At 45.1% G+C, this 26,461-nt stretch overlaps 1 protein-coding gene across 1 annotated transcript; it reads right to left on the bottom strand.

The window, feature by feature from the left end:
- Positions 1-4,865: 4,865 nt before the first annotated feature.
- KLHL6 (kelch like family member 6) lies at positions 4,866-26,446 on the bottom strand. The gene is made up of 7 exons (XM_010405467.4): positions 26,095-26,446; positions 20,917-21,082; positions 14,881-15,330; positions 12,901-13,138; positions 9,387-9,589; positions 8,234-8,447; positions 4,866-5,867 (listed from the first exon to the last, which is right to left on the bottom strand). Exons 1-7 carry the CDS (start codon positions 26,352-26,354, stop codon positions 5,566-5,568), a joined length of 1,833 nt encoding a protein of 610 aa, XP_010403769.1. The 5' UTR covers positions 26,355-26,446; the 3' UTR covers positions 4,866-5,565.
- Between the last annotated feature and the right edge of the window lie 15 nt (positions 26,447-26,461).

Raw genomic sequence — 26,461 nt, 5'->3', positions numbered from 1 at the left:
TTGAGAAAAGAATTCTGTATTTCTAAGGATAATATTTATGGAAAAATACATTGGACTTTAGAAAAAGGTCCTTGATTTCACTCTGTGCAGTATTTTCCTTGTGCAGACTCTCTCCACCTTCTGTTTGCTTAAAGCGATACACAGAAAGTGCTGAATGTGGCTTTTGGCTATTTCACACTCATCTGAAGAGTTCCACTAAGTGTGAGCCAGGAGGAGATCGGTGTCTGGTTGCATGAAATGTTTTTGGCAGAGAAGCCAGTTCGAGCAGTTCCTGCTGATCCTCTCTCCTCATTCCCGAACTGCGTGTTACTCTCCTCACATTGCAGTGTCTGCTCTCTCCTGTTTGCTGATGCAACTGCTTCTGGGGTTGCAGGTTAAAAATATCTCTTCAAAGAGAAGTGGTGTTTTCATTTTAACTGAGATTACCTCAGTTATCTGTTTTATAGGATGTTCTGAAAACAGCTGCATCAGCACAACTGAGGGTGTAACAAATTCCAGTTCAGAGGTGGGGGGAATGAGCAGGGACATCTTAGAGGCTTTGCTGCTAAGGGATACTTCTTGTGTGAGAAGTATCTCTAAGGTAAAATTGTTGCAAGTGAATAAACTGGAATATTGCATATTTGCTTTAACCATGGTTCTGTGCTTCTCAATCCTCTTCAATAAAAGGATCAAGAAGTTGCTTTTTACTGGCTGCTTTTATTTTTGTCCAAGATGAATGTACCTTTGACATCTGTCACAGAAATTATGTTTGTATACCTCATATTCAGCCTGTAACAGGGGTCTTCCATAACACTAGGAAGGATGGGGAAAATGTCTGCATACTGGGTCAGGTTCTTGCGGCTGAACCCCTTTGGCATGTTGGAAGATCAAGAATGGAAGAGGTACTTATGAATCCCCAGGCTCTCATATCCTGGGCCAAATTTTTATGCCAGTGCTTAATGACAAGGATGCTGATAACTTGCAGGTTGTTTTGCCCATGCAAGGTCCATTCATGTTTACCTCTATTGGAAATTTTCATGATAAGTCATAAAGATCACTGTGTAAATAGCATAAAGGTAATTCCATATGGAGCCATAGGTGACTTTGTGTAACAGCAGGTTAGCAGTACTTGGTCTTCCTGCTGACCTCTGACAATTATGAAGGTATAATCTCCTGGGCAGGATTCTGTTGCCAATTCTGTAACTCTCTCTTACATACACATCCCATGGATATATTTAAATACAACTAGAAGTTTGGAAACATAAAGAAGGATGCTGAAAGACAGAGCAAGTGTGTGGATGCTAGGAAGGGCTGGCAGAGGAACTTTCCTGTGAAATTTTCTTTCTCATGAGAGGGCAGTTAGAGAAATCCAGCTTCTCACAGCTTCTCTGTGAAAGCTTTCGTTCTCATGCGAACTGGATGGACAACAGTTTGAGAGAATGTAAACCATTTTTACACCTGCAGGTTGTTATGAGAACTGTGAAAATTATTTTCCTTCTTTAAGAATAATATTTGGAAATGAGTGTCTTACTGCTCAACCTATCACCTTGAGAGGTGGTGGGTCAATAGGCCGGTCATGTAATTTCTCTTTTGCGAACCATGCTATAAAAGGTATGGGTGATTAAACGAGGTCGCTTCAGCCATATCATCTGACCTGGACTTACGTCGTGATTTTCACCGTCTCTCTGGGGATAACAGCGACACAAGTGAATCAGTGATTGCAGCAAGTTTATGTATGTATAAAGCCTGCCCACAGTGATATCACAAGGACCAGGCAAACAAAACACTGCTCTGTGGAGATGATCTTCTAAGAAAGATCATTGCAAGCTGACGTTAGTTCTCTTTAAAATGGTTTAACATTAGATAGGTACATTCTTCTTAAGTGACTGCTTGTAAACAACTTCTTTCCATGGACTCTTACTGTGCTGTTTGGTACAAAGCAGCGGGTTATAGCGTGCATACAAGAAACACATCATGTGCCTGAACCATTTGCCTTTGGGATTTCCCCAGTCTATCTGAATAGGATCAAAGGGCTCGCCAGGGCAACGTCACAAGCACTAGGTTCCTACAATGCTTTTCATAAATGCCTCGAGTTTTGTCTTAAAGAATGTTTGGCTTCTGCATTTTCCAGAACCTCTCGGGTGTAGTGATCACCAGCCTTGTAAGGATGTCTCCACATAAGCTCTGGAAATTCAAACTGAGACTGTTTACCAGAGCCCAGTAATCGACCTTTCCCAGGTCACATAAGTGAACTTCTTGGACGTCACGGTGGCTGCCCCGCATTTTAATTTGAAACGAAATGGAGAGCAGTTGGCTTTAACATGTGATTTGGCAGCTGGGGGCAGTAATCCTGTAATGAATTGCAATAGCATGAATCACTAAAGGTATTCTACTTTATAGCCTAAATATATTCCTGTTAGTTTTTCCCCTCTTTTCTTGAGCCAAGATTGTCACAACGTTTACCACTGCTCTCTTCCCCCTCCCAGCTGGATTTACAGTGCAGTTTGCTGTCTGTAACCTGCCGACTGAAGGGAGTCAGACCTGCATTCCAGGAGCTGGGGCTGTGCTATACATCACTGCAGACATCATTACATCAGAGATAGGTCTGTGCCTCAAATGAGATCAGTTTCGCTGTCAGGAGATACAGAGGATCTCCACCCAGGTAAACAAGCACACAGCTTTGGATTTGAGGTACAGTTCATTGCAAGCATTTGAGTAATCATTCAGTTAAACTAATTAACCTCCTGCAGTTTTAGTAATTACTATCGGAGTGTCTACTTCTGCTCCATCAGTTGGCTGTGTCATTTTCTACTGGAAGTGTAATATAGAAATAGGGCAGAAGGAAAGTGGCATTTGCCTGGTTGCACTGGGGGCAGCCCCGAGACCGCCAGGGCTGTGTCCCAGTGCTGGGGAACAGCACCGGCTCCCCCGAGACAGCTCAGGCAGCTCCTGCAGGGGAGTTGGCTCTTTGCTTCGCTGGTCGCTGTTTTGTACATCGAGATACTCTGTGTTCCTTGGGCAGAAACTGTGATTGTGGTCATTCCCTGCCGGAGGCGGGTATCCACGGCAGATGAGAAAGAGCCTGTGATAGGAAAAGGAAATTGCAAGGTTACTTGAAACTTGATTTCTGTTGTCTCCTGTCCCCACCTCCACCTTGCTGCTGGCAAATGAGTGCCCAGCACAGCTGGTTCTTGTCATTTTTTCACAAACCTTGTGATTTTTGTTGTCTGTATAAAACTACTGATTTCCAATGTTTTTGTTTTTCAATATACTTCAAGCCCTTCAGATTGCAACACGAATCCAGAAGGTACAAAGAGCAGAGAGGCAAATAAACTCAATTCTTCATGCACTGCTATTAAAACGTCAGAATTTCTGAGAGATTCATGAGTTAGGAGAGGGAAAGGAGCCAAGCTGTGGTTGTGCTGTCTCGTGTTTGTTAATGAGGGCTGTTTTGGCTTATGATTGCCCAAGGTTTGCACATGTGACTAGGAAACTACCTTAGGAGAGACAAGAGGATGTTTTCTGCCTTTGAGATGTGGAGTTAAGAATTTGTTTTAGGAAGTTTATTTGAACAACTTTTTTCCAACTCAGTGATTTATCTTTCTCAAGAAAAAAGTATACAAGTTTTTGCTATGGACATTACAGGAAAAAAAACAGCAACCAGTTCCTGAGAGCTGCTGGTTTTAAGGACGATTCCCAGTAGGAAGAACTAGTCAGCTTCAGCAGCTGCTATAATTAGTTTTTCCAACAGGTAAAGATACAGAAATGCAGCTCCTCAAGGGGAGAGGGAGACTCCCCATTCATCCACCTTCTCTGTCCCTCTAGACCAGCCAAGTCAAAGGTAACTGTTCTTCAAAAAATCCTTTTGAAATTAAATACTCTGCTTGGAGGGTATTTCTTCATGCCCTCTGAAAAGCAGAGTGGGATGGGAGAGTGTGGGACAGCATGGAAGTGTGAGACGTGCTGGACCTGCAGAATGACAGGAATGTAAAGAAGGAAGGGGAGCAATTAAAAAGTAGTTGAAAATGGAAGGCCTGTGGGAAAATTAGAGTGAGAAAATATGGGGATTGGCTGGAATTACAGAGATGAGTTCAAGGCATGGGGCAAATTGCAGAAGAAACAGGATTTCTTGCAGTTTTTCTGAGGAAAGGATGCAGTGGAGACCTGTTGGAAGGCTGCACCCACCCCACAGGCTGTCTGCCCTGCTCAGCCTGCACCAGGACTGTCTGCAGGCACTGCCACATCACTGAGCTCTCTGGCATTAGTGTGCTGAAATTCAGGAATCCATGTTTTTTTCTCAGCCTAAGATGACAGAAATATTATTTTTAATACTGTATAAGGCAAAAGGAGACATTACAGAGAGGGAGGGAAGGCTGGAAGGAGTCACTGATCTCCACTTGGAGAGATTTGTTTTGCACAGTGTTTTCTGTCTTGATTTAATAGTGAGTTGGCTCTTTCCAGCAACTAGGCAGGGGAGGGGGGACGGGAATATGTTCCCAGTCTTTGGCCAAGAGTGTCCCAGGGCGTCCCGGGCGTGACCTCTTCAATGTTTGTTTTTCTTTCCCTGCAACTGACCTAGATGCTGGGACTCGCGACTTGGGCCCTCCTGGCCCGATGAACATTTGCCCCTTCTGGTACAGCATGTGATAATCTCAGGAACCAGGCTGGGAACAGTACCTGGAACTGTTTTTCTCTCCAGCAGACCGTTTTGTACGATTGCGTTCCAGGAAACCAAAACGCGTGAGAAAAATCCTGTGAGTGCACTGCCACCCAGTGGGGATGGAGGCAGGGATGGAGCAGTCGGGCTCCGCTGCTCTGCCGGGGCGCAACAACCGGGAGAGGAAAAGGCCTTCCAGGCAGAACAGTCACCCGACACAGAACAAAGAAAAGGGAAACTAGGTTTTGGTCTGTTTTATTTAGAAAACAGCCGCAGTGAATGTTCAGTGGAAACAAATTAGCGTTCATTTACATTTGCAGCCTGTGCAGTCTCTTCCTTGGGAATGAGAGCAAGGTTTGCGAACTGAGGTGGATTCTTTTTGGTCATGCAAAACTGAAAAACCCAACAAAGTATCTTCAAACAAACAAACAAGCTGGTTCAAACTTAATCTAATGTGCCAAACACTGCGGGGAAAAAGCACAGCTTTGGAAGACACAACATTATGTTCCACCAATGTCACAAATATTTAATTCCAAAAGCAACTTCTCTTTTTTCACTAGTAGGTATTGCAAATCCAACTTAACACAATAAATAGTTGACCAAACTCTGGGACCAGACTGAGACAGTTCAAGCACATTTCAAGGTAGATATAGCTGGGAAGTTACTTTCCCACCTACATTTCTTTGCCTGATTCGAGGTATTGTGTTGGCAGGAGTAAACTGCAGCTGGTCCCTTTGTTTTTCCACGGAGGGAAGGAATTAAGATAATTTAAGGATATACTATACAGGGGAAATGCAAGGACTGAGCATATATACAGATACCCCCCAGAGGACCTGTGGTGGTGTTTCCATTCATTGCTACCTGAAGCTAAAAACCATCCTCACTGCAGTCTGTGCCACCGGGCACGGAGGCACTGGGTTTCTCTTCGCTCAGACAGAAACTGCCCCGGGCACAATCTTACGGATGTGCGTGTAAGACTTCCTGAGGGTAACGCTCCCGTGGTGAGACACCCCCCGAGGCAGGACACACTCTTCTGTCAGCTTCTGAGTTTCAGGGTCCCAGCAGAGCACTGTTGCAATGACTTCGTTCTTTTCATCTCGGCCCCCGGTGATAAACAGCTTGTTGTTGCAAGGAGAAATCCCACAACTGGCTCTCTCGTGGGTGAACTGAGTCACCAGGCACCACGTGTCCTCCTGGGGGCTGTAGGCATAGAGAGCTTTCATTGCCCCACCTGGGAAGGAAATGGATATTTGTTTGCACTGACCATTCCTGAAGCGAGTTTAGTTAAACCATCCACTTCAACAAGACTCTCTTCCTGACATTCGTAAGAACGATTTCTGCCCCAAAGCCAAGAAAAAACAAGGTCACAGGATACTTTATTGTTTTGAAAGCCTGAGCTGCAGAAGGCCACTCATAAGGCTGTGGAATTTAAGGCCAGAACAAACTGCTGTGATCATTCAGTGTGACCACAGTGCATCTAGCAACAGACCTTTCTCATACCTACTGCTCCAGCTAAGGACACAGCTTCAGAAAAATACGATCTTGTTTAAAAGAGCTTAGATCACAGAGTACCAGCTGTGGTAAACCATCACTGTTAGAAATGGGTATAGGATTTTTCCACTCACTCCTCTAACTTCATTGTCCATCAAACTTCCTTCTTCCTGGAGCTGGCTGCTCTCAAAAACCCTTCCTTGTTTAGGGTTTGTCAGACTGAATCAATAATCTTCCTATGGGTTTGTTAAACACAGAGTGACCTTCCGTTTCTCTGTGTTTCCCAAAACTGAAGTCATTCATTAAACTTTTAGTACACCTTTTCAATCTTGCAGTGTCCTTTTCTCTTGAAAAAATGGTCAATACCTCAATTCTTAAGAAAGGCTATGAAAAAATATTTGCTCCTGAGACTACCAACAGCTAAATGGTTCTTATTCTGAAATTTGCAGGGACTGAATGTGTCTTCTGTAGTAGCTGTACAGAATCACAGAATTGTTAGGGTTGGAAGAAACCTCTGGAGATTATCCAGTCCAACCCCTATGCCAAGGCAGGGTTACCTGGAGTACGTTACACAGGAACACATCCCAGTGGGTTTGGAATGTCTCCAGAGAGGGAGACTCCACAACCTCACTGGGAAGCTGTTCCAGTGCTCTGCCACCCTCAACATAAAGAAGTCCTTCCTCAGGCTGAGGTGGAACTTCTTAGGTTGCAGTTATGGTCATTGCTCCTTGTCCTGTCCCTGGGCGCCACTGGAAAGAGTCTGGCACCATCTTCTTGGATAGGGTTGGGGAAACCCTGAAGCCATGGTCTTACTGATGAGGTGCAGCAATGCCTGGGATCCTCCCTGCTGGCAAATTGAGCATTTATCTGTGGTAGTTATTATAGATGCTGAGTTTGACAATACTGGTCCAGTACCTGAGGGGTGATCAAATCATTGAGAGGTGACTTAATTGGAACAGACTGAAAACAGACATTGTTAGTTGTAGTGATTCACCTGGCAGTTGGTAATTCATCAGTCTGGGTAATTTGATTGCTTTGGATGCAGTAACCAATACCCTTTTATCTTCTTAACTTCAGAAGGGGCTGATTTCTACCCAATTGAAGTAGATTTGTTTCTCAGATAAGTAAACAAGATATTTATTCATGGATGTTCCTGGCTGAAAGATGCTGAATGAATGCGTCTGGAGTATCACATCCATTTTATCTGGAGTTATATCAGCTAGCCCCTAAGTCATGTGCCTTCTCTCTCTGTCATCCTGTACAAACAGGGTGAGGTCGACTCCTGTGCTGAGGACAAGCATGAGGTATTTATGTAAACAAAAGGGGGGGAGGGGTGTGTATATATATGTGTGCACACACATGCAGATTGTAAATCTCCCTCCAGAGCACCATTAATTATTTGGTGAATACTCCAGCTCTATGCCAGCTCTCAGCACCATATTGATTATATTGCAAGTGGGAAATTCCCTGCTCCAAGGCTGAGAGAGGGAGGGGAAACTTTTCAGAGTTCCCGTTTTGGAAACAAATGTTCTTCTTCCCTTTTGGTTTTTCCAGCACCATCTGGAGATGTGTGCAGGCCCCCTCCTCCCTCCATAGTTCAGCTCACCACCATCCAACTCTTGTTCTTCCATTTTTTCTTCCAATTCTGATGGTTGACTGAATTAACCCCCGGTACAATCTAGTGAAGAGCTTTGGGTCTTTGGGTATCAGTGGCTCTGCTCCTATGACCTGCTCCTAGTACTCTTCTCCCTGCATAAATCCTGTATGCAGTGGGTTGTGCAATGCCCCTGGAGAGGAGACGGGACATGATGTAGCCATGAGATCATGCCCTTGCCACTATGAACACATTTTTGGATGGCTTTAAGCTGTCTCTGGGCTACCTCCAGCTTTCCAAGATAGCTACCATGCTAACAGGGATTTTGACTTGGTGACCTTCCCCTACTGCTTGTGAATGTCCTGGATTCCCATCCCTCGCTAAGCTCAATGGGAAGAGCCAGCTGACTCCATGACTACACTCCATGGAGCGTGTGGGTAAAACTAACACGGAAGCACAGAGACAAGCCCTGCTGGGGTGTAGACAAGGAGAGGCACTGGTGCTTCACTTACCCACCACATAAATGTGGTCACGGAAGCTGGCGGCGTTGATGCACTTGGCCTCCACGGGCATGGCAGCCTTCAGGCTCCACGTGTTGGTGGCAGGGTCGTAGCACTGCGTCTTGTCTGTCGCCAGCTTCCCATTGGGGCCTCCCCCAATCACGTACAGCCTCTTCTTGTAGCTGGCTGCAGCAAAGGAGCTCACGTTGACCAGGAGGGGAGCAGCCTGTGGACCAAAAATAATCATTAGTAACCATCTGAAGCAGTCAGACTGATGCCTGTGGGGAGAGAGCCTAGGGAATTTTAAGTCAGACATCCCTTTTTAAGCAGGGTTCAGAAGATGATGTTTCTAAGGATAAGGGAGAAATATGTTTCAGCTTTTTCTTAAGACTGCAAAAACATAATAAAATTTAATAAAATTTAATAAAAATAAGCTCTGTTCAAATGCTGAAATTAAAATTACTTTAGCAATAATTCAAAAGCTAGGAAATGTCAGAAGTACCAAAGATCTCCTTTACATACTTACATACATTGCAAAAAAGCACAAGAAATTTGTTCATACTGATCTTTCTACTTGCAGCTGTGATTGTTAGAGTCATCCACATTGCTTTGTATAATCCAGAGACAATGGGTTGTATCTGCTGTTATGATACCTAATCTCATTACTGTCGTGGATTAATTGGTTGCCTAATTCTCTCCTCTCACTGCTTGAAGTACAGTGAGTAGAACTGGGGGGGGTTTTGCTGTTTACCTTCAAACCTGTAGTTTCAACTTAAAAGTATAACCCACACCATATATAATGCACAGGTTGATATACACATTTTATATACATATAAAATGTGTCAGAGCAGTAGTTTTCAGCCTGTGCTCTGGCTCATGTGTACTATATTCTTACTCCTTGATTTACGGACTACTAACTTTAAAAGCCAACTACGGAAAGGAAAGCCAGGTATTAGATGTCTCACAGGAACTGACAGACTGGCAATCCAGGGATTTTTACCTTCTAAAGGGTATGCATATCTATAGAAAAAAAAAAATTTATGCTTTTTAAAGACCAGAAGTACTTCAAAGAATTATACAAGGACACTTTTAGGAATCCAAGCCCTAAGATTTTCTGATTTAAATGTTCCAAATGATTAAAATGTTACATGATGCAGCCTCTTACCTCTGACCAGCAGTTATGAAAGGGATCATATGCTTCCATGCTGTTGATTCTCTGCATGCCATCGAACCCACCAATGACATACACTTTGCCACCCAACACTGCCATTTTATGTCTCCAGCGCCCAATATTGAGATACTCAATTTGTATCCATTTGTTGATGGAGGCGTTGTATTTCCAGACATCATGCTTTGTTTCTTTGCCACCTGTAGTGTACATGACATATGTAAATATGATAGCACAGTTTGTATTTAGTTAAAAACTCCAATATGTTTAAATTTAAGTGTGTTCTCTCACAATGGAAATCATTATTACTGATTGTTAACTGGTCCTGTTACAACAGAAGAAAATTTCTGAATTTAGTTTATGTAACAGTGAAGGAAATGGAACAATTTCTACAGCCAAATATTGAGTGAAGACAAATCACTGTTCCTCACTTTACCAGACCACAACCACTTTCATTTTAATACCGAGTGCACAACCAACCACACAGCAGGGTGAAATGCAGGAGATTTTTGTGCACCACGAGGGCTTTGCAGAACTGCTGCAAAGGGACAAATAAACAAACATGATTTAAGTAAGGTAGTGGAGGATGCTGCAGCTGGTAGTGCCAAATCCCTTGAAGACAGTCCTGCACTGGAGAACTGCCAGGTTGTGCAGGGCAGATCCAGCCAGCCCTGTGGTTTGCATCATAAAGCAAAAGACCTGACTGAACTCCTACCAACAATAGTCCTGCACGACTTGGAGGTTTTACTATTCAACCTTGGGACCATATGGCTGGGATCTCATTTTTGTGCCTCTCATTCTGGTCTCTTTCTCTACAGACCTGGGTGTGCTTCATATTTATAGCTTGAAGATCAAAACTGGACCCTGCAAACTCATGCTAGAGCTGACTCGCAAGTGAATCTTTGCTTGTGCTAAAGCAGAGAGCAGTGTTTTAAACAAGCACTGTTGTTTGCGTACAGTTTCTGGTGTAACTGTAATACAAATGGATCTAGTTAAGCCTGAACCCACATTTACAGACTGAGCAGCTTATTCCATCATCTGCAACCTGATTAAACATTTGCTTCACTGGTGAATATACTGAAAAGAGAATTCATATTCCATTGAGAAAATGTCTGCCTTCATTGGTATTCTGTACTGCAGCCAGATCACTGCAAACTGATGGAGCCTATCTCTCGGCCAAATAGCAGATTGAATGGGAGATAATTAGCATGCTAGAAAGAGTCGTTTGTAATGCTTTTGTCTCAGTATTTTTCACATGTATGTGTTGAATTTTATTTGCACTCAAATAGCTGAAGTGGCCAAAGGGCCTGAATGCAGCATTCATGGCTACAATGGGGCTGAGAGACTGCAGGTGTTCCCCCTACTCTCCCTTGAAATTTCCCTTTGACATGAGGTTGTGCTTTCCTCCACAGGCTGAAACTCATGTAGTAGCTTGAGCTGGACCAGTGGGTGAATTTGTTGAGATCACCAGTGGGTGATTTTTGAGAGAATTGGAGGTTTATTTTGTTTCTGTTTTTCCTCAGGAAAACAATTCTTCCTAATTTGAAGAGAAATTGTACCTAAATTAGTAAAAGTATCAGAATGGTGAACGATAGTTCATGTCATTTTTAGTTATGCTACAAATGTAGTTTTTCAGGCCATCCAGTCAAAGCATTTAAACTGTTTTGGGGAAATCATGATCTAACAGTAGTCATAATCTTGTGCAAAGGTCTTTCCTATTTTTCAGATGCTAAAGGAGCAGGGAAGACTCCAGACTGTACTCCAGAAGATATGGAGGGAAATGAGCACATGCAAGGGGAGATCAAGTTAGGAAAAATTAAAGTCAAGTTAGAGAAGAAGCAAAGTACAGGAGCTAAAGAATGAAAACAAAAGTAGAAGGACATGCAGGAGGAAGCAGATGTTTAATCAGGATTGAGACACTAATAATTGGTTTAGCTGAGAAAAAAACGCTAACAGCTTTGGTCCACTCAGCCTTTTATTTGTGTGCAAAGGGCAAAAAGGTGAAAGGCAAAGAGGGAATGGAGAGAGGGAATCAGAGATATGCAAGTAAGCAGAGAAGGAAGAAAGAGAACCTGTGAGAACAGAAGCAAAGGGAAAGCCAGCTTAGACTCACCACAGCAGGGAATGTTAGCCTGGCCTGGAGGTAGCCTGGATAGACCGTAAAATAAAGGTGAAGAGACATTGGAAAAGATGTCAGAACTAAAAGAATGCAAAAAGCCTTGAAAAAGAGGGAAGGGTAACAAATTGAAGGCAAATGGAAAAAAGACCTCTCAACTCAAGGGGGTGAAGGTGAGGGGAATATTCCCTAGTTGGAATGTTTGACTTAGATTCCTCTCTACAGCTAACTTTTAACAGAGGGACTGATGCCAGAAACTCTCTATGGTGGGCTGAAAGGAAGAACATTCTGTATTTGTAGTTATGGGAGGAGTAATCAAATTCTTATCCCAGGATAAAGCTTTAATAAATGTTAAATGGTAATGAAGTATCAAAAATATGTGGATTCCCAAAAGAAAGAATGCAATGGAAGATATTTGAATAAAGGCAGTAGACCACTATTCACACTTAAGCAAAGCATTCACACTGTGGCCTACCCTCCTCCTTTCTACTCTTCTGTTTTAAGGGAGTATAGAATTTGGTGGCTAGCTTTGCAGAAAAGAAAGTATTCTACCTACAAAGGCCCTGCTCTGTATCATGGTCTGTAATGCGACAGTGATGGACAGCGTGCTGTCACTTTTCCTCTGGAAGCAGAACAAGATCCTCAAACTTGTTTTTTGACAGGCCATCAAAAGCAGCTCTCAAACTGGCTAACAAGCTTGATTTTAACCTTTTTGGTTGTCAGAGTAAAATCTCTGTAGCTCTGGGATCAAACCCCTGTGTGGAGCTCAACTGTATTTGTGTGGGAAGTTAAATACACCTCCTGAAGCTCTTGGGATGATGATCAGCCCATGAGTTGTTCAGCCCCACACTGGGTATCTGGACCATGGGATTTCATCTGGCTTTGACAGTTTATACTGCCAAGGTAACAGCTACGGGTGGGCAGTCCTAGAGTTCTCTGTGATGGCAGCTTTCAGGGGCAGCCCAACATCAGTGACAGTGCCCTGCAGGTTCTTGACTGACTTTTGCAGAATGACTCAGATTCTGGCAGGATTTTGCTTATGCATATGTAGCTTCAAATGGACTTGTCGTGAGAAGATGCTGAAGCAATTTGTCACTTTATGTTTGGTAAACTGTTCCCAAGAACCTTTCTGTGACCTCAGTCACTGTTTAGGGTGCTGCACACAAGTATCCAAGCATATAGATTAATACTGGTAAAAAGGAATCCTGTGCTCAAATCAGAGCTAGGCAGTGTCCTTACACAGCCAGTGCTCTCTGGAGCATGGCCAAAGCCAAAGCATTAAAATGTAGTGCTTAATTTTTCTAAAGCTGCCTCAAGCATGGTCTTGAAAAAAGCTGGAAATAATTGTGAGAACCCTTTGCTCCCCTCTTGCACTCCCAATGTCTTGTACCTTACCCGATATGTAGACTTCATTTTTTAGAGTAATGCATGCAAACTCCACCCATTTTTTATTCTCACTCTCCGGCTCCTGCTCTGTGATTGGTAATTTTGCTACTTCCAGACGGCTTCGCCTCAAAGGATCCAGGCAAGTCACTTCTGCTACAAATTTCTCTTCCTTTGTACAGCCCCCTATGATCATAAACACCTCAGACTGGAACTCGTGCATCCTGGGCTTGGTTCTTTCTGTAATAATCTAAACGCAAGTGAGACAGAGTGAGTACACAAGGCACTTACATCTACAATAACAGAAAGGCCAGGTGACCTTTTTTTTGATTACCTGTTTTTCAAATCACAGCAGGCTTACATCAGCTGAACCAATTAGCCAATGCTTTGTAAGTTGAAAGCCTGAAAAGCATCCTAGAAGCATTCAATAGAGGTTGCTCTATCCTTCTTTCAGCAGGATTTTTCCAACTGTGGACTTAGTTGCTTTTGCCTACCTACTAGGACCCTTTCAGATCCTTTTAGGAATTACCAGGATGGCACCAAGAAAGTCACTTGCCAGGTAGGTGTTCACCAGGAGCAAAGAGTGCAAGGGGTGCTTGGAAACTCGTGTTCTGCTTGGAGGAAATGCTTGCAAACAAGACCCACAGGTTAAATGCTGTGTCAGGAGGCATCTTGCTTAAAGTTTTACTTCTCTTTCTGCTTTTAACATGTTTCTATAAATCGGTATAATTTATCTATATTACAAAATATTATCTACACAGACATGAATCTTGCATTTTGACTATGTCTAGAAAATGATTAGGCACATTCTGATTTTTACAGAACATGAGTCGCAGAACTTGCCAGCTTCCAGGACTCTGTTTTAACCTGTCTGCCACCACTGCCAGGCGTCAGCCCCGGGGGAGGGCAGCTGGCAGCGCTGCCTCTCGCGGCTGTCCCTTTGAAGATGAGTGTAATGCGTGTTCAGCCCGGGGTAACGCTCCCTTTATCTATCCCGCATGCACCTGACAGCACTGCTCAGTGGGACAAGGCTTCCTCAGGGAGCTCCCACCAGACTGGCCGGCACTGCCCCAGGTCACCGTGCAGAGTCTCATGCAGTCCCCAGCACAAGGAGCACTTGGTCTCTCCCCCCTCGCCGTGCCGGTGACACATCCGCTGTGAGTGATGGGCCCACAGCTTGCTCCTGCCCTCCTCTGACTCTGACTGAGGAGGTACACCTTTCTTCACACACTCACGTGCTTTGCTTCTGTTGTGAAATCTGACCTCTTGGTTGCTCTCCCCTCTCCCCCGTACTTTCGGCAAGGAGATGTGACTGATACCTAACTTTCCAAAGGGGACAGGCAATTGAAGAACCGGAGCTCCATCACAGCCTGCACTGAGCAGGCAGGACAGGACTCGACTGGATGTCAGGATTAATCTGTCTCTGCGGGTGCAGGGACCTCTGCAAATGGCACATGGGCAGTCCTCTCCTCCGGAAAGAGACTGTCTTCTTCACAGGAGGAAGAATGTTTCCCTTTATGAAACATTTTCCCACATAAGTAACAGGGGAAGATGTTACATATTCACATTTGAAAGTCATTACAGATTGTGGCACAGTTCGGTGGGAAAATTATTCCTCTTTTCTTAGGCTTGAAGTAATAGCTGAGAGGGCGAGGTGTCAGGGCTAACACCATTTGCCTTTTTACTAGGGAAGCTACCTGGGCTCTTCATCTAGCAAGAGTGAGCAAGAGTGCGTGTGAAGGGTCAAGCTCAGATGTTCATAAACAGGAAGCCATACACTTTGTCTTTAAACAACCCGCCAAAAGCTTCTGAACTCTCTAAGACAGCAGGATAAATTCTGAGGCCCATTTTGACTTTTCAGTAGCATCAGTTAGTGAAACTTCAGTGTAAGTACCTTTTTCTGCCCCATGGCACTGCTCCTTCCAAAACGATTTTTGAGCTGAAGCATGAGACTTTTACGAAGAGTGGCTAATACCTTCCTGTTTTACTCACCTCATTGCCTGACAGATGGTACATTCTTGCTTCTTGGAGCAAAGGAAAGACATCTGGACACTGTCTAATGAGTTGATCGGCTTCAACAGTCTCTACAAAATACCAAGGGTCCAAGAGGGGCAGCCGGACGTTCTCCAGCACGTACGGCAGGAGAGAAAACCTTTCTGACTCCTTGTAACGGACCCAGTTCATCACAGTTTCGAACACCTGTGCCTCTTCCGTGACGTAGAGGTCATCGCTCTTCAGTGTGCTGCACAGGATGTCCGCTGGCAGCTCCAGGAACTCCTCATAGTTCAGGACCTGGGTGAAGTTCTGGATAATGTAGTTCTGCACTTGTTGCTTCAGGCTGTGCAGGGAGTGGGCATCAGCCAGCCTCAGGATGCCAACGCAGTTCTCTGGCTGGAGCGCTTCGGTGAGAAAACTGGCACAAGCATCTACCATGCGAAGGAACTGTGGGCAGAAAAAGCTTGTATAAGCACAGAAGGGTTACTGAGCGACTGCATCACAGGAGAGCTATGGAGCAACCAGCCATGCCCAATACAGCAAAGAGCCTGGGGAGACAAGAATTAGATCATCTGGGGACAGGTATCTCCCAAGATCTGCAGTCTGAAATGAGAATTTCTTCCTTCCATTGTTTTTATTCCTCTGCATGCAATTGCTCCTTTTCCCTCATGCAGAAGATGCAGAAGACCTGTGACAGTCATGAATTTTGTTTCACAAAAGAGTTTCCTAGCATTCCCTTCTCCTCCATGAGATCTCAAAGCACTAGCAATCATGGAGTTACAAAATACAGATAAGGACCCCAGGTTTCTGATTTGCTTACCCTGCTTCATCTTGCATGTCAGCTCAGACCAACTAGAACAGAGTCTGGCTGACTCAGAGTGAAGGTGGCTCCACTGTCTGCATTTATGCTCCCACCCTCCAAACACCAAGTGTATCTGAGGCCTTGTGAGAGTGGCGCTGAGGTCTGGGAGGTTTGGACCAGCATGCTGCCCCAGGAGGTACGGGCAGCAGTCCTAGGCTGGGGTAAGTGGTAGGAAGAGATTGGCCATCAGCAATTCTTTTGAGCTTCCTGACAGACAGGGTTTTCTGGGAAGAGTCTGTTGTGGGGGAGGCCTTCAGAGGGTCTAGTGACCTTTGTCATCACCATCGGCTGAAAAAAATATTGATGCACATTTTACACACAGAGTCTCCTTAATCAGAGAGCTGTCTGTGTTTGCATTCAACAAGGCATCACAACTACTCATAAATTTCCTTGGCAAAGTAATCCCACCTGAGTGCCCCAAATGCACATATTCTGGGCCACAGGTGTCTGCGGGGTATTTCCAAAAACTATGATCTGAGTTGGATTGCTGATGATTATTCAGGAACTGGGAACCAGTTTTGGGTAGAACTGATCAGTTACAGTGCTTCATCCTAATGGGTTTTCCGTCACCTCTGTGATTTCAGATACAGATAATTGCCACTGAACAGCACAATAAATATGGATCAGAGCTAATGTTGTACATTGCCATTTGTGCTTTTTGGGTCGTTTTTCCATCCAGTGGCAGCAAGCAAACCGTTTTAACTCATGCTGTCTCACGGGGGAAAGTTGCACAACAGTAATTGAGGGGCAAAGAGGAAGCGAAATATTTTTAAACACTGTAGTATGTAGATTTGTTTCAGTAATTAGATAGAATCTTCCAGACCCATCGGTGTCGTGTTGACATATTTAGACTGTTTATCAGAGCTGAGCGATTGTAGACGTTGTGTACAGACTGCCTGGTTCCTGTTTTACATTTAGATGTGGTCAAAAGTTTAGAGAAATGCAACTGACTGATGAACGAGGCTATGTGAGGTCTCAGAATGTGTTGCCGCCATTGTGATAAAAATATGTCAGCGGCCCGCGGTGGCACCGTGGCACAGCTCGGTGACCCCTCAGCACCTGCCACCTTCACCCTGCCTGCTCTCCGGGCTAGCACAAGGCAAGCACTTTGAACTCACCAGGGCATTTTCTTGAGGATCTGAAAGGGCTTTGCCACCAGGTAGGCTTCAGACCTGAGGCAGGTTAAGCATCAGCATTATTAAGCTTATTAAGCATAAGCATTCAAAGTTGTTAGTAATGAGACACAAAAAAAACAAACCTAGGATTTGCCAAGGTCATTCATAGAGTCATGTCTGGGAATAGACCCCAAAACAACGTTCTCACGAGCCTGCAGCAAACCTCTGTAGAGCTCTCTAATTATTTATACATGGCTTGTTAAGAGCGATACTGACGAGGTGACAGCAGAGGTTTTCTCCCAGGCGGTGCACACTGGTCTCACGGCCAGCAGGCCCCACTGCCTCGCTGGGTAGCTGTTTGTGGCCAGGCGAATGCAGAACTGTGAGGTGTGGGTGTGAGAAACGGCCCCGCTGAGGGCTTCACCAGAGAGGCTGGGCTGCTTAGGAGCGAATCAAGGCAGGACTTTCCCTGGTTCTGCTCCTCATTTCTGCGCTGCACTGTCTCCCCACCACTGCCTTCATTTAGAGATTAAATTCCCCCTAAAATTCCCCGAAAACTTCCTGGGCATATGTCAGTCAGTCTTAGAAGAGCAGGTGGGTGACTCAAGAGAGCATCAGAATGAAGACACCCCTGGGCCTCTGCTTCATCTGCTCTGATTATTCTGGCAGAGCTCTGAATTTTCTGCTTGTCCACTGAGTACCCCTCCTAATGCCACTCCAGGCACTTTAAAAGCCCTGTTCCCTGGGAACAGTTTCTTCAATAAGTTAGTCCTTCTCCCAGTATCCATTTGAATCCAGGTTCTCACTTGCTAGAGACATCCCATATGCTTACTTGGCCTCCAGCTGGCTTTCACTCTGAATAGTAAAATTTATTCTCCCCATATAAGTCCTTGCTTGTCCCAGCTTTGATTCAATGGTCTACTGTAAGCAGTGCCAGCAGCCCTGCCTCCGGCTAGAACCCCCAGAAAGGGAAGGGAATGGTGACTGAAAGGGGTCTCATTCATAATCCCTCTCTGTATGCAGCACACTTCGGGGTCGGATCCTGCACCCTGCAGCTGGTGGCCCTCGGCCACCGGCTCTGCTGTGGCTGCAGGGACAGCATGTCCCGGCTCAGCAGTGACACCTGCACCCCGAGGGAGCCCCGGCCGGAGCCAGCCAGGCGGCTGAGGGGCACAGCCACCCTTGCAGGGCTGCTCTCCGCGGAGCTGGCGGCTTCCCGAGCCTGCCAGCCCTTCTCCCACCGGGAGCTGCCCTGAAGGCCTTTGATAGCAAATCGTGCCCCCTTGTCAGGCACGGTCGGCTCTGCACGGTGGCACCGGCCTGCAGCAGCCACCCTGCCTCTTCTCTGCTCGGTGGCCTCAGGATGGCTGTCACTATTGGAACAGTATTTCCCTTAGAGTGCCTTGTTCATGGAAAGTGGTTTCAAGGGGTTCAAGGGGTGCTTTGGGGATCAGTCAGGCCACCAGGCTGGTGGTGCTTCAGCCACACCCTTGAGGGTAGAGCACCCCTGCTCTGCTTAGAGGGGGCAGCTCAGGGCATCCTCCACTGTTCCCACTGCATGTGGCATTTCCATGCCAGCGGGCATCACAGCCTTCGGTGACAATACTGTTTCTTTTCATCTGCTCAGAAGCCTGCTTCCCTCTCACCATTTCTTTGCTTCCACCACAGTAGTTGATGTGGTCCCTCACCCAAACGCTGCTGAGGGAATGGGTAATGCAGAGGTTCCTAGTGGGGCAGGAGCAGTGTAGACAGGTCTGAATGTTGCTGCTGAGTTACAGTGAGGGAAGCAGGGCTCCCTGCCATGGCCCTGGGAAACAGCTGGGATCTTGACTCTTCCCAGAGGTGAAAGGATGAGCAGCTCTGCAGGCAGTGTGGGTGGCAGAGGGTGCTGGGCAGGATCCAGGGTGGGCACCAACCTTGCAAGCGCAGTGGCTGGGCAGCCACCAGCCCAGACAGAGGAGGTGACTATTGAACTCATGTTGCAGCTGTGCTTTAGGTGGAAAAAATTTGTCTGGGTCACTTGAGGATGAGGCTTAGCTGTTCAGCAGCTCCCTGTTCCAAACCCTTCACCTGCTTCCCACCAGAGGAAAGCACACTGCAGCAGGGATGTCTGTTCTCTCCAAATAGCCCTCCACCTCTTCCTGCTGTCAGTTTTGACTGCATTTGGTCAAAACTTACTAGAAGGGAGTAAGGGAAGGCATAATTATGTAAAACTTTTTCAAAAACAGTTTCTAGAGAAAAGTAGATAATTTATATTGGAATATTTATACTGCAATATCTAGAACTGTGCAAGGTATTTATTCTTTGCTTCTTTTCCAAGTCTGCAAGATTAAAAAGACTGCCACAAGTTCTTGCCAGTCAGATAAAAAGATTCTATTTTGAATTTGGATTTCTCACATGTCACTAATTTGAAAGAATTTATCAAACACAAATGTTACAATAAATTGCAGAAATAATCTTTTCAGCTGTTGATATATCCAAATGAACCATTTGACTCTTTCAACTCTGTTCTTCAGCATAAATAGCATGGACAAGCTGGCAGAACTCTAGTTCTGTCAGCTTGATTTAGTAGATTACTAAAGATTTAGTAGTTACTAAATCTTTTTTGCACAAAACACATTTTCAGCCCAAACCCTCACATTGATAATGTGGCCTTATAAATCTCGATAGTATCCAAAACAACCACTGTTTTTAGCTGAACATTCCTGGTGTTCTAGGTTTATCTATTTTTTTCTAGTTTACTATTCTTGCTTATAGTACCCTCAAAGTTTTATCCTTATTCTCACAGAGTTTGATGGTTTTCTTCAAGCACCAGGCTTGGGAATCATATTTAATCTTAATTTTAATGAAAAATAGGGAAGACACATGAAAAAACATATGTTTATACTTTTGGTAGTTCCAGAAGGGAAAAAAAAACAAAACAAAAAGCTGAGGAATGATCCTAAGGAAAAAAGGTTGAAAAGAAAACACAAGACAGAAAAGTGTCCTGAAAATGAATACTACCAGTTGGTAGTGTTGGTGTGCTGAAAATGTCAGTGAGTTACTGCACTGCAGGCCCAGGTGACATTAAAGTTACCTTGGGGAGCACTTTGTGAAATTTTTCCTCATATCCAATCTAAACCTCCCTTGGTACAAGTCGAGATAATTTCCTCTTGTCCTATCACTTTTTGCCTGGGAGAAGAGCCTGACTCCCACCTGGCTACAACCTCCTGTCAGGGAGTCAAAGAGAGCAATGGGGTTCCCCCTGGGCCTCCTTTTCTCCAGACTGAACACCCCCAGCTCCATCAGCCCCTCCTCATGGGATGTGTGTTCTAAAAAGCAGAGTTCTAGAACTCCAGAGCAAAATTCCCATGTAAGATGCAAGAATCTGAGCTCCCTCATGAACCACGATGGTCATGGAGTTGGGTGTTTCTTGCCGTCCTTAATGAGAGGCCTGGACACACACGCACATTGGCACTTGGCAGGTTATGTTGGTTACAATTTGCTAGCAATTTGCAGCGTGGTACCAGACACTGCAATTTGGTAGACCTCACAGATGATTTACAGGACACGTGAATACCTCACGGACCAAAGACTGAGTAACACTGCCCAAGTCTGACTTCCCACAAGACCCAGGCCATGACTAAAACCTTTTACATCACGAGTTCTACAAAGAAGCATGCTAACTTTGGCTGCCAAGCCTCCATCTCAAGGCAGGGGAGACAGAGAGGCAAAGTAGCTTCCTGCTGTGGCCAGCCATGCCAGCTGCTGCCCACTAATACTTCTGACTGGCCTTGACAGGCTGACCTCAATTTTGGGGAGCACTGCCAGGCAGGCAGCACGTGGGAGAAGCTCTTGGAGGCAGAGCCCGGCTCTTTCCCTGTTTGCATGGCACTCAGCACAGCAAAATTCCAGTACATGGCTGCCACTGCCTTTTTTTACCTTCGTGTAAGTAAATATGAAGCAAAATGCTTCTGGAACCCATGAAATCAGGGAAGTTTGCAGTGTGCTAACCAGGGTAAGACATGGTGTTGCCTGAGCAGTCAGATTGGGTCAGTGCACTTGACTTATCTGTACCTGAAAGAGGCTGGCAGCTTCCAAGACTTTCTGTACATTTTGCTTTGTGATGAGCATCTTGCTGGTGTAGGTATAGTCCAAGAGTATATTCATGGTTTCTGCATCAACCCCTTTTAGTATTATCTTCTCCTCATATTTCTCTCTTAAATCATTGCAGAACATGGCCCTGGAAAGAAAGACATTTATCTTTTACTGCATTCCAGTCAGGATGAGGCATTCTGAAAACATTGGGCTATTTAGATTTCAACACAGAACACTCTGATTGCTTCATGTTTTATGCAATTACTCCTGTTGAAAAGAAACAAGAAAAATCTTTTTGTTGCTCTTCTACCTCTGTACTCATGAGTTTGATAAGGCATGCACACATGATGGATACCTCTGAGCTGTTCTCTATGGCAGACTGGGGGCTCCATGGCAGCAAAAGGCAGCTGGGACCTTGCCTGAGTGGGCCTAGTGCCCGTGTCTGGACTGGTGCTGTGCAGCAGTTGTGGTGTCTCACCTGCTGGCCTCTTACTCAGTCTGTTTCTAGTCCAGATGCAGCTTGTTAAGGCCTGGCATTCTCCAAACTTCGTTAACACTTAGCACATGTACTTTGTACCCCTTGGCAGGTCAATACCCTCCTGCTTCCGAGCTGCAGGACACTGCTGGGACTGTACTCTGAGGCCAGACCAGATCCACCTGGCTGAGAGCCTCACTTCTCAGCTTCCCAACATATCTTTGACCACATTAATACCAGCAGTGGGCCAGGGGAAAATGGCTTATGGATTTTCTTCTGATTTAGAGTCTGACTCTTCCTCTGCTAAATTTTAGGATTGTAGAGTTGGTACTGCTTGGCTAGACAAGCAATTGAATATGCATGAATTGGTACTACTGTTAGGCAGAAAGTGCAATGATTTCATACATGTTGATACCAACTCTTCTTTGATGGATAATACTGCATTGGAAAGGTGACCACCACACATAGCTTTGGCACTAGGCAGATATTTAATGTGGGGTATAAATCAGAAATTCTCTAAGGTCTATTTAAATCCATTTTTCATTGTGACAGCTGCAAGACAAACACACACATCTTCCTCCGCATTTTCAGTTCATAGATTTCAGTATTTCTTCCAGTGTTTTTTGCTTTTACTTAGGATTTTGATCAGCCCCTTCTTGTTCACTGCATTCAGAGAATGAGATGTCACATCATTTGGAATCTGTCTCAACAGATCAGAATTACATGAGTCTACTTGTAACTGCATTGGTGAAAAACATGTGCAGATCTAAAGTGTAATTAGAAGCGCTCTTTACCCTGCATTCCAAGCCCTTCTTTATTAGTCATATACAATGTTGACAGGACAATGCAACCTGGGAAATGGAAAGAAGTCCCAAGACTTAGGCCATACTATTCTTGTAAAAGAAGTGCCTGAATAAAGCTGTTTGATTGACACATCTTACTGGAATCAAGATGTAAACAGATTTTATTGCAAAGCAGTTAGGCATGATGAATGGCAAATGGATGGAAGATACCAGCTGCTACTTGCTCTAAGAACTACCTGCTCCTTACCTCAGCAGAAATTTTATAGCAAGGTTGTAGTTACCTCAGTGTGCAAAACTGCCTTTAGATAGGGAGGCCTAAATTTTGAGCAGGAAATTTGGGCAGAGAAGTTACTTGTCAGAAAAATTGTTCTGCCAAAATTCTCATTTTTCCTTTCACTCACCTCAGTTCCTTAGAGGTTTTTGCTTCACTGCCCTGCCTCATGGTCCAGCTTCTGCTACTACTGAAATCAGGATATTTCAAAGGCATTTAGACAAATGCTCCTTAACTTCAGTGGCCACGAGTAGCTTCTCTCCCTCTGGCAGTGTCAAGTGACGTATGAGGGGATGTGTGGGCAGGTGGCCATTTGAAAACAGCAGCTCTCTGTTCCCACTTCTCCCTGGGAATGCGCTTCAGCACGGAGAGGCAGGTTGGCACAGAACAGCTGCTTCAATTGTGCGGGATTCACGGGTGCCGGATGCTTCATCTGAATGACAATGGGCCCATGGAGGGTGCAGGTGTTGTCTGCTCTTCTTCCTTTCATCTCTTAAGCTGGTGACTCCAGTCTTGTATTGAACTGTCGGGGAGGTGAGAGTCTCACTTCCGTCCCACAAACCAGAGCGTTTGATGGGGTCAGTCAGAGATACCCAATATTACACTTCTGCAAGGCTGCTCAGAAACCAGCCTCAGGAGTGTGGTGGTGGCTTTGTACAGGGGTCTGGTCAAAGTGCTTTGGCCTATCTGTCTCCTAATCTTTGTAATTGGTTTAGAGCTGCCATCCACTCCCAATTTTGTAGGGTGTGGATTCATGTAACATGGCTGTGAGCTGCAGAAATCACACATCTAAAGTGCTGTGCTTTTGCACCTGTACTCTGCTCTAGATGGTGGCTGGGCTAAATAGGGCAGTGCTGGACAGGAGAGCTGACTCCGGTGGCCTTCCTTCTGCTCAGATGGAGTGGTTCTCATTCCCATCCTGTGTGCCAGCCAGAGGGAACACCTGACACCACTCAGGCTGATGAGGCTGAGCTTCTCCCCTAGGGATTAAAAAGCTGCCTCTGAATCTTTCTGAATTTACCCTCAGGAGGCTCTTAATCCTTCAGATGTGGCTACTAATTCCATTGTCTGTTTCCCTGGTTCTTGTCCCTGTGTAATTCTAAACTGCACCTTTGAACCAATATGTACTCTAAGAAATGCACATCTGAAGTGAGGGCCCAGTGCCAAATTTAGATACCCAAAAATGGATAAATTTAGAAAAATTTCTGAATTTTTTCTAATTTAAAATTAGAGAAATCTCAATAAAATAAATGAGGGGTTGCAGTTTGTGAAGCACTTTTTAAGCACCCACCCACACTGGAATGCTTATGCTTGGAATTATGAACCTGACTTCAAACAATCATGCTGGAGCTCAAGGATGCTCTGGAAAATGGCTTCAACCTCTCCCAGCCCCATTCTCCCATTACCTTGGGCAGTGCAGGATTAAAGAACTACTGTTCCACCTTAGTCAGCTGCTATTTGCCTTCTCTGCTTTGTTACCATCACACAGGCAAATGGAGAGTTAATGTTTTTATGTCTACGGGTGCAGGATGTCACAAGAACTAGTCTATCTACTCTTGAGCAGCGCTGAAGAAGGACTAGAAGTGGTTAGCTCTGTTGAACTGTCTTCCAGTCAGCTGCTGTGGATTGCCTGCACTGTGGCACCCAACGTTCAGGAAGGGGGTTGTGTAACTTGCTCCTGCAGGGGAATGAAGCCCATGAGTCACTGGGTCCCTTTGCTTTGCTCCGGTGCATGGCTGTTAGAGGTCCTGTAATAGCATGGAAAGTACTCACAGGAACAGTGTGATTTAAGAATTCCTTCTTTCTCTGGGGCCATGCAGCTTCTAGCGAATTATGGCAAGATGAATGAAGCCTCCTTGTGAGCAGCAGAAGCAGTGAAGCTCAGTTCCCTGCAGACTTGCGTCCTCCTTTCCCTCCTCACAGTAACCTCAGCTTCCCCTTCCTGAGCCCTCCATTCTCCCTCGTTATTCCTCTCACACACATTTCGGGGTCCCTCCCAGGATGCTCAGCTCTGTGCTGGCTGTGCCCAGTGGAGCAGGGCAGTGTGGTTGTTCTGAGCATTGTGTGTGCTGGCTGGCCGGGACACCCTGCTCATTACCCTGTGGAGCGCCAGGGGTGCCAGTCCAGCATCTCTCCTCTCCTAGCTGCAGACTTCCATCAAACTCACAGGAACTTCAGGTTTGAGATTTCCATCCTGTGCCAAACATGACTGAAACTAACCCAAAGAGACATGACAAGGGGCACTGGAAGAGAGGCCAACAGTGAGATGTAATAAATCTCAGCTCTGTGGGAAGCCAAGCCAAAGAGAAGCACCCAGAGGGGCAGACCCTGCACACGTGTGCAGTTGCCTTGGGATGAGATGACCTCCAGGCAGGTATCCCCCCTCCTTCCAATGGACAGGCTGTAGCTCAGGGCTCAGTGGAAAGCTGGCCAACAGCTGTTGTCATAAAACTATCTTGCCCAATTTTAACTGTGAAGTCCTTCTGATTGCAGTACCTTTCCTTATAGAGGAATTGGGGTTTTTTGTCAAAGTATCATTATGATAATTTTGATTTTAATTTGTGCATCTGCTGTCCATTCTGCACACAATGCTGGTAAGAAATACTTGAGCGTCTCTGCTTTTAGCTGTACATTTTCTCATCTGCAATAAATATAGCCTCTCTGTAGAAATAATACCTGTCTCCAAATATTCACAGACACAGTCTCTATACTAGATTAGAAAAGCAGAACTGCTCTTCCAGGCACTACCAGCAAAGCTTACCAGACTCCATTAAAATTAGCTTTCTGCTCATGTCACAAGTGGTCACAGGTTCTTTTTTCTCGTGTTTCCTCTGTAGCTGTTCAGTCATCTGACCACTTTAGCAGTAAAAGAAAAAAAGAAAAAAATCCCAGCCATGCAAATGTGATGGTCTAAATGATGTTGTCTAAATGATAATGGAAAATCTGTGCTAAAACTGATACCGAGTTCCCCTGTGTGTCTAAAATTTGTTCTTGTTGGCCAGTAGCCTCAGAATGTCTATTGTACTGAAAGAATGAAAAGTTCAAGCGGACCAGAAGGAGATGGTGAAGTGGCAAAATTGCTTTCAAGGGGATATTTCCCATTGCAACTGATTTCCAGTAACCCTAGGACAGACTGAAAATTCCTTCTCTTTCCTCCTCAACAATTTAATACAATGTATATTTTTTACCCCAGAATGGTAACAGGAAAAATCAGCAAGTTCCAGAAACCCACCCCTATTTCAATAAAAATAGCCTGTTATCTGAATAGGTATTCCTTTTTGCCCAGGTCCCAAAGGGACAAGACAAGCGGCTAAAGAAACTTGGTTAAAACACCCTTTTCTCACGCACTTGACTGCCAATGTTCTGTCTTCCTTTGCACGCCTCCAGCAGACTTTGTGAGTGCTGGTATCAGAACTCCAGCAAATCCACAACTTGGCACCTGCCTTATTTAAATCTAGAACTTTAAAAAACAAGCTGAAAGATGTAAGGAATTAGAGGCTCAGTGCAAATTTGCAGACTTTAGCACCCAGTTTGCACTCCTTGGAGACGTACAGTTCAAGTCTAAGAAGCAAAATAAGTTTATTGGTTTTGTTTGTTACAAACCTTACCTGAAATAATTGCTTGCTGCAGCAAGGACCACTCGGTGACAGGAGAATTCCCTGCTGTCCACGCACAGGATGACATCTGTGAGGGAATTTTCAAGCCGAAGGTTCTCCAGGCCATTCTGGAGCACCAGAGAGAGACCCGTATCGTCAAACTTGACCTTTTCACAGCTCGAGACTTCCACCAGGTCCCCCATTTTCATCGAACACTCATTGTCCAAAGAGATCTGGGGCTCCTCAGAGCTCTTCTCCAGTGTGTCCCCCATTTTCTGGCCAGCCCCGTCTCATTCTGTTGGTGCTTCGATCTAAAAAGAGCTCCTCAGCTTCGGGCGAATCACACTGCAGAAGTTGGGCGGATTTCCTGTCCAGAGGT

Source organism: Corvus cornix, chromosome 9 (genome assembly GCF_000738735.6).
Source record: "Corvus cornix cornix isolate S_Up_H32 chromosome 9, ASM73873v5, whole genome shotgun sequence".
Lineage (NCBI taxonomy): Eukaryota > Metazoa > Chordata > Aves > Passeriformes > Corvidae > Corvus > Corvus cornix.
Note: the sequence above shows the minus strand (reverse complement) of the source record. Positions and strands in the feature narration are given on the sequence as shown.

Coding starts and splice junctions, on each gene's coding strand:
- KLHL6 (XM_010405467.4), bottom strand. CDS start 26,354: ATGGGGGACACACTGGAGAAGAGCTCTGAGGAGCCCCAGATCTCTTTG. Junction 15,331..20,916: donor AAGCTGCCAGCCTCTTTCAG/GTACAGATAAGT, acceptor TTCTGCCCACAG/TTCCTTCGCATGGTAGATGC. Junction 13,139..14,880: donor ACCATCTGTCAGGCAATGAG/GTGAGTAAAACA, acceptor ACTTGCGTTTAG/ATTATTACAGAAAGAACCAA.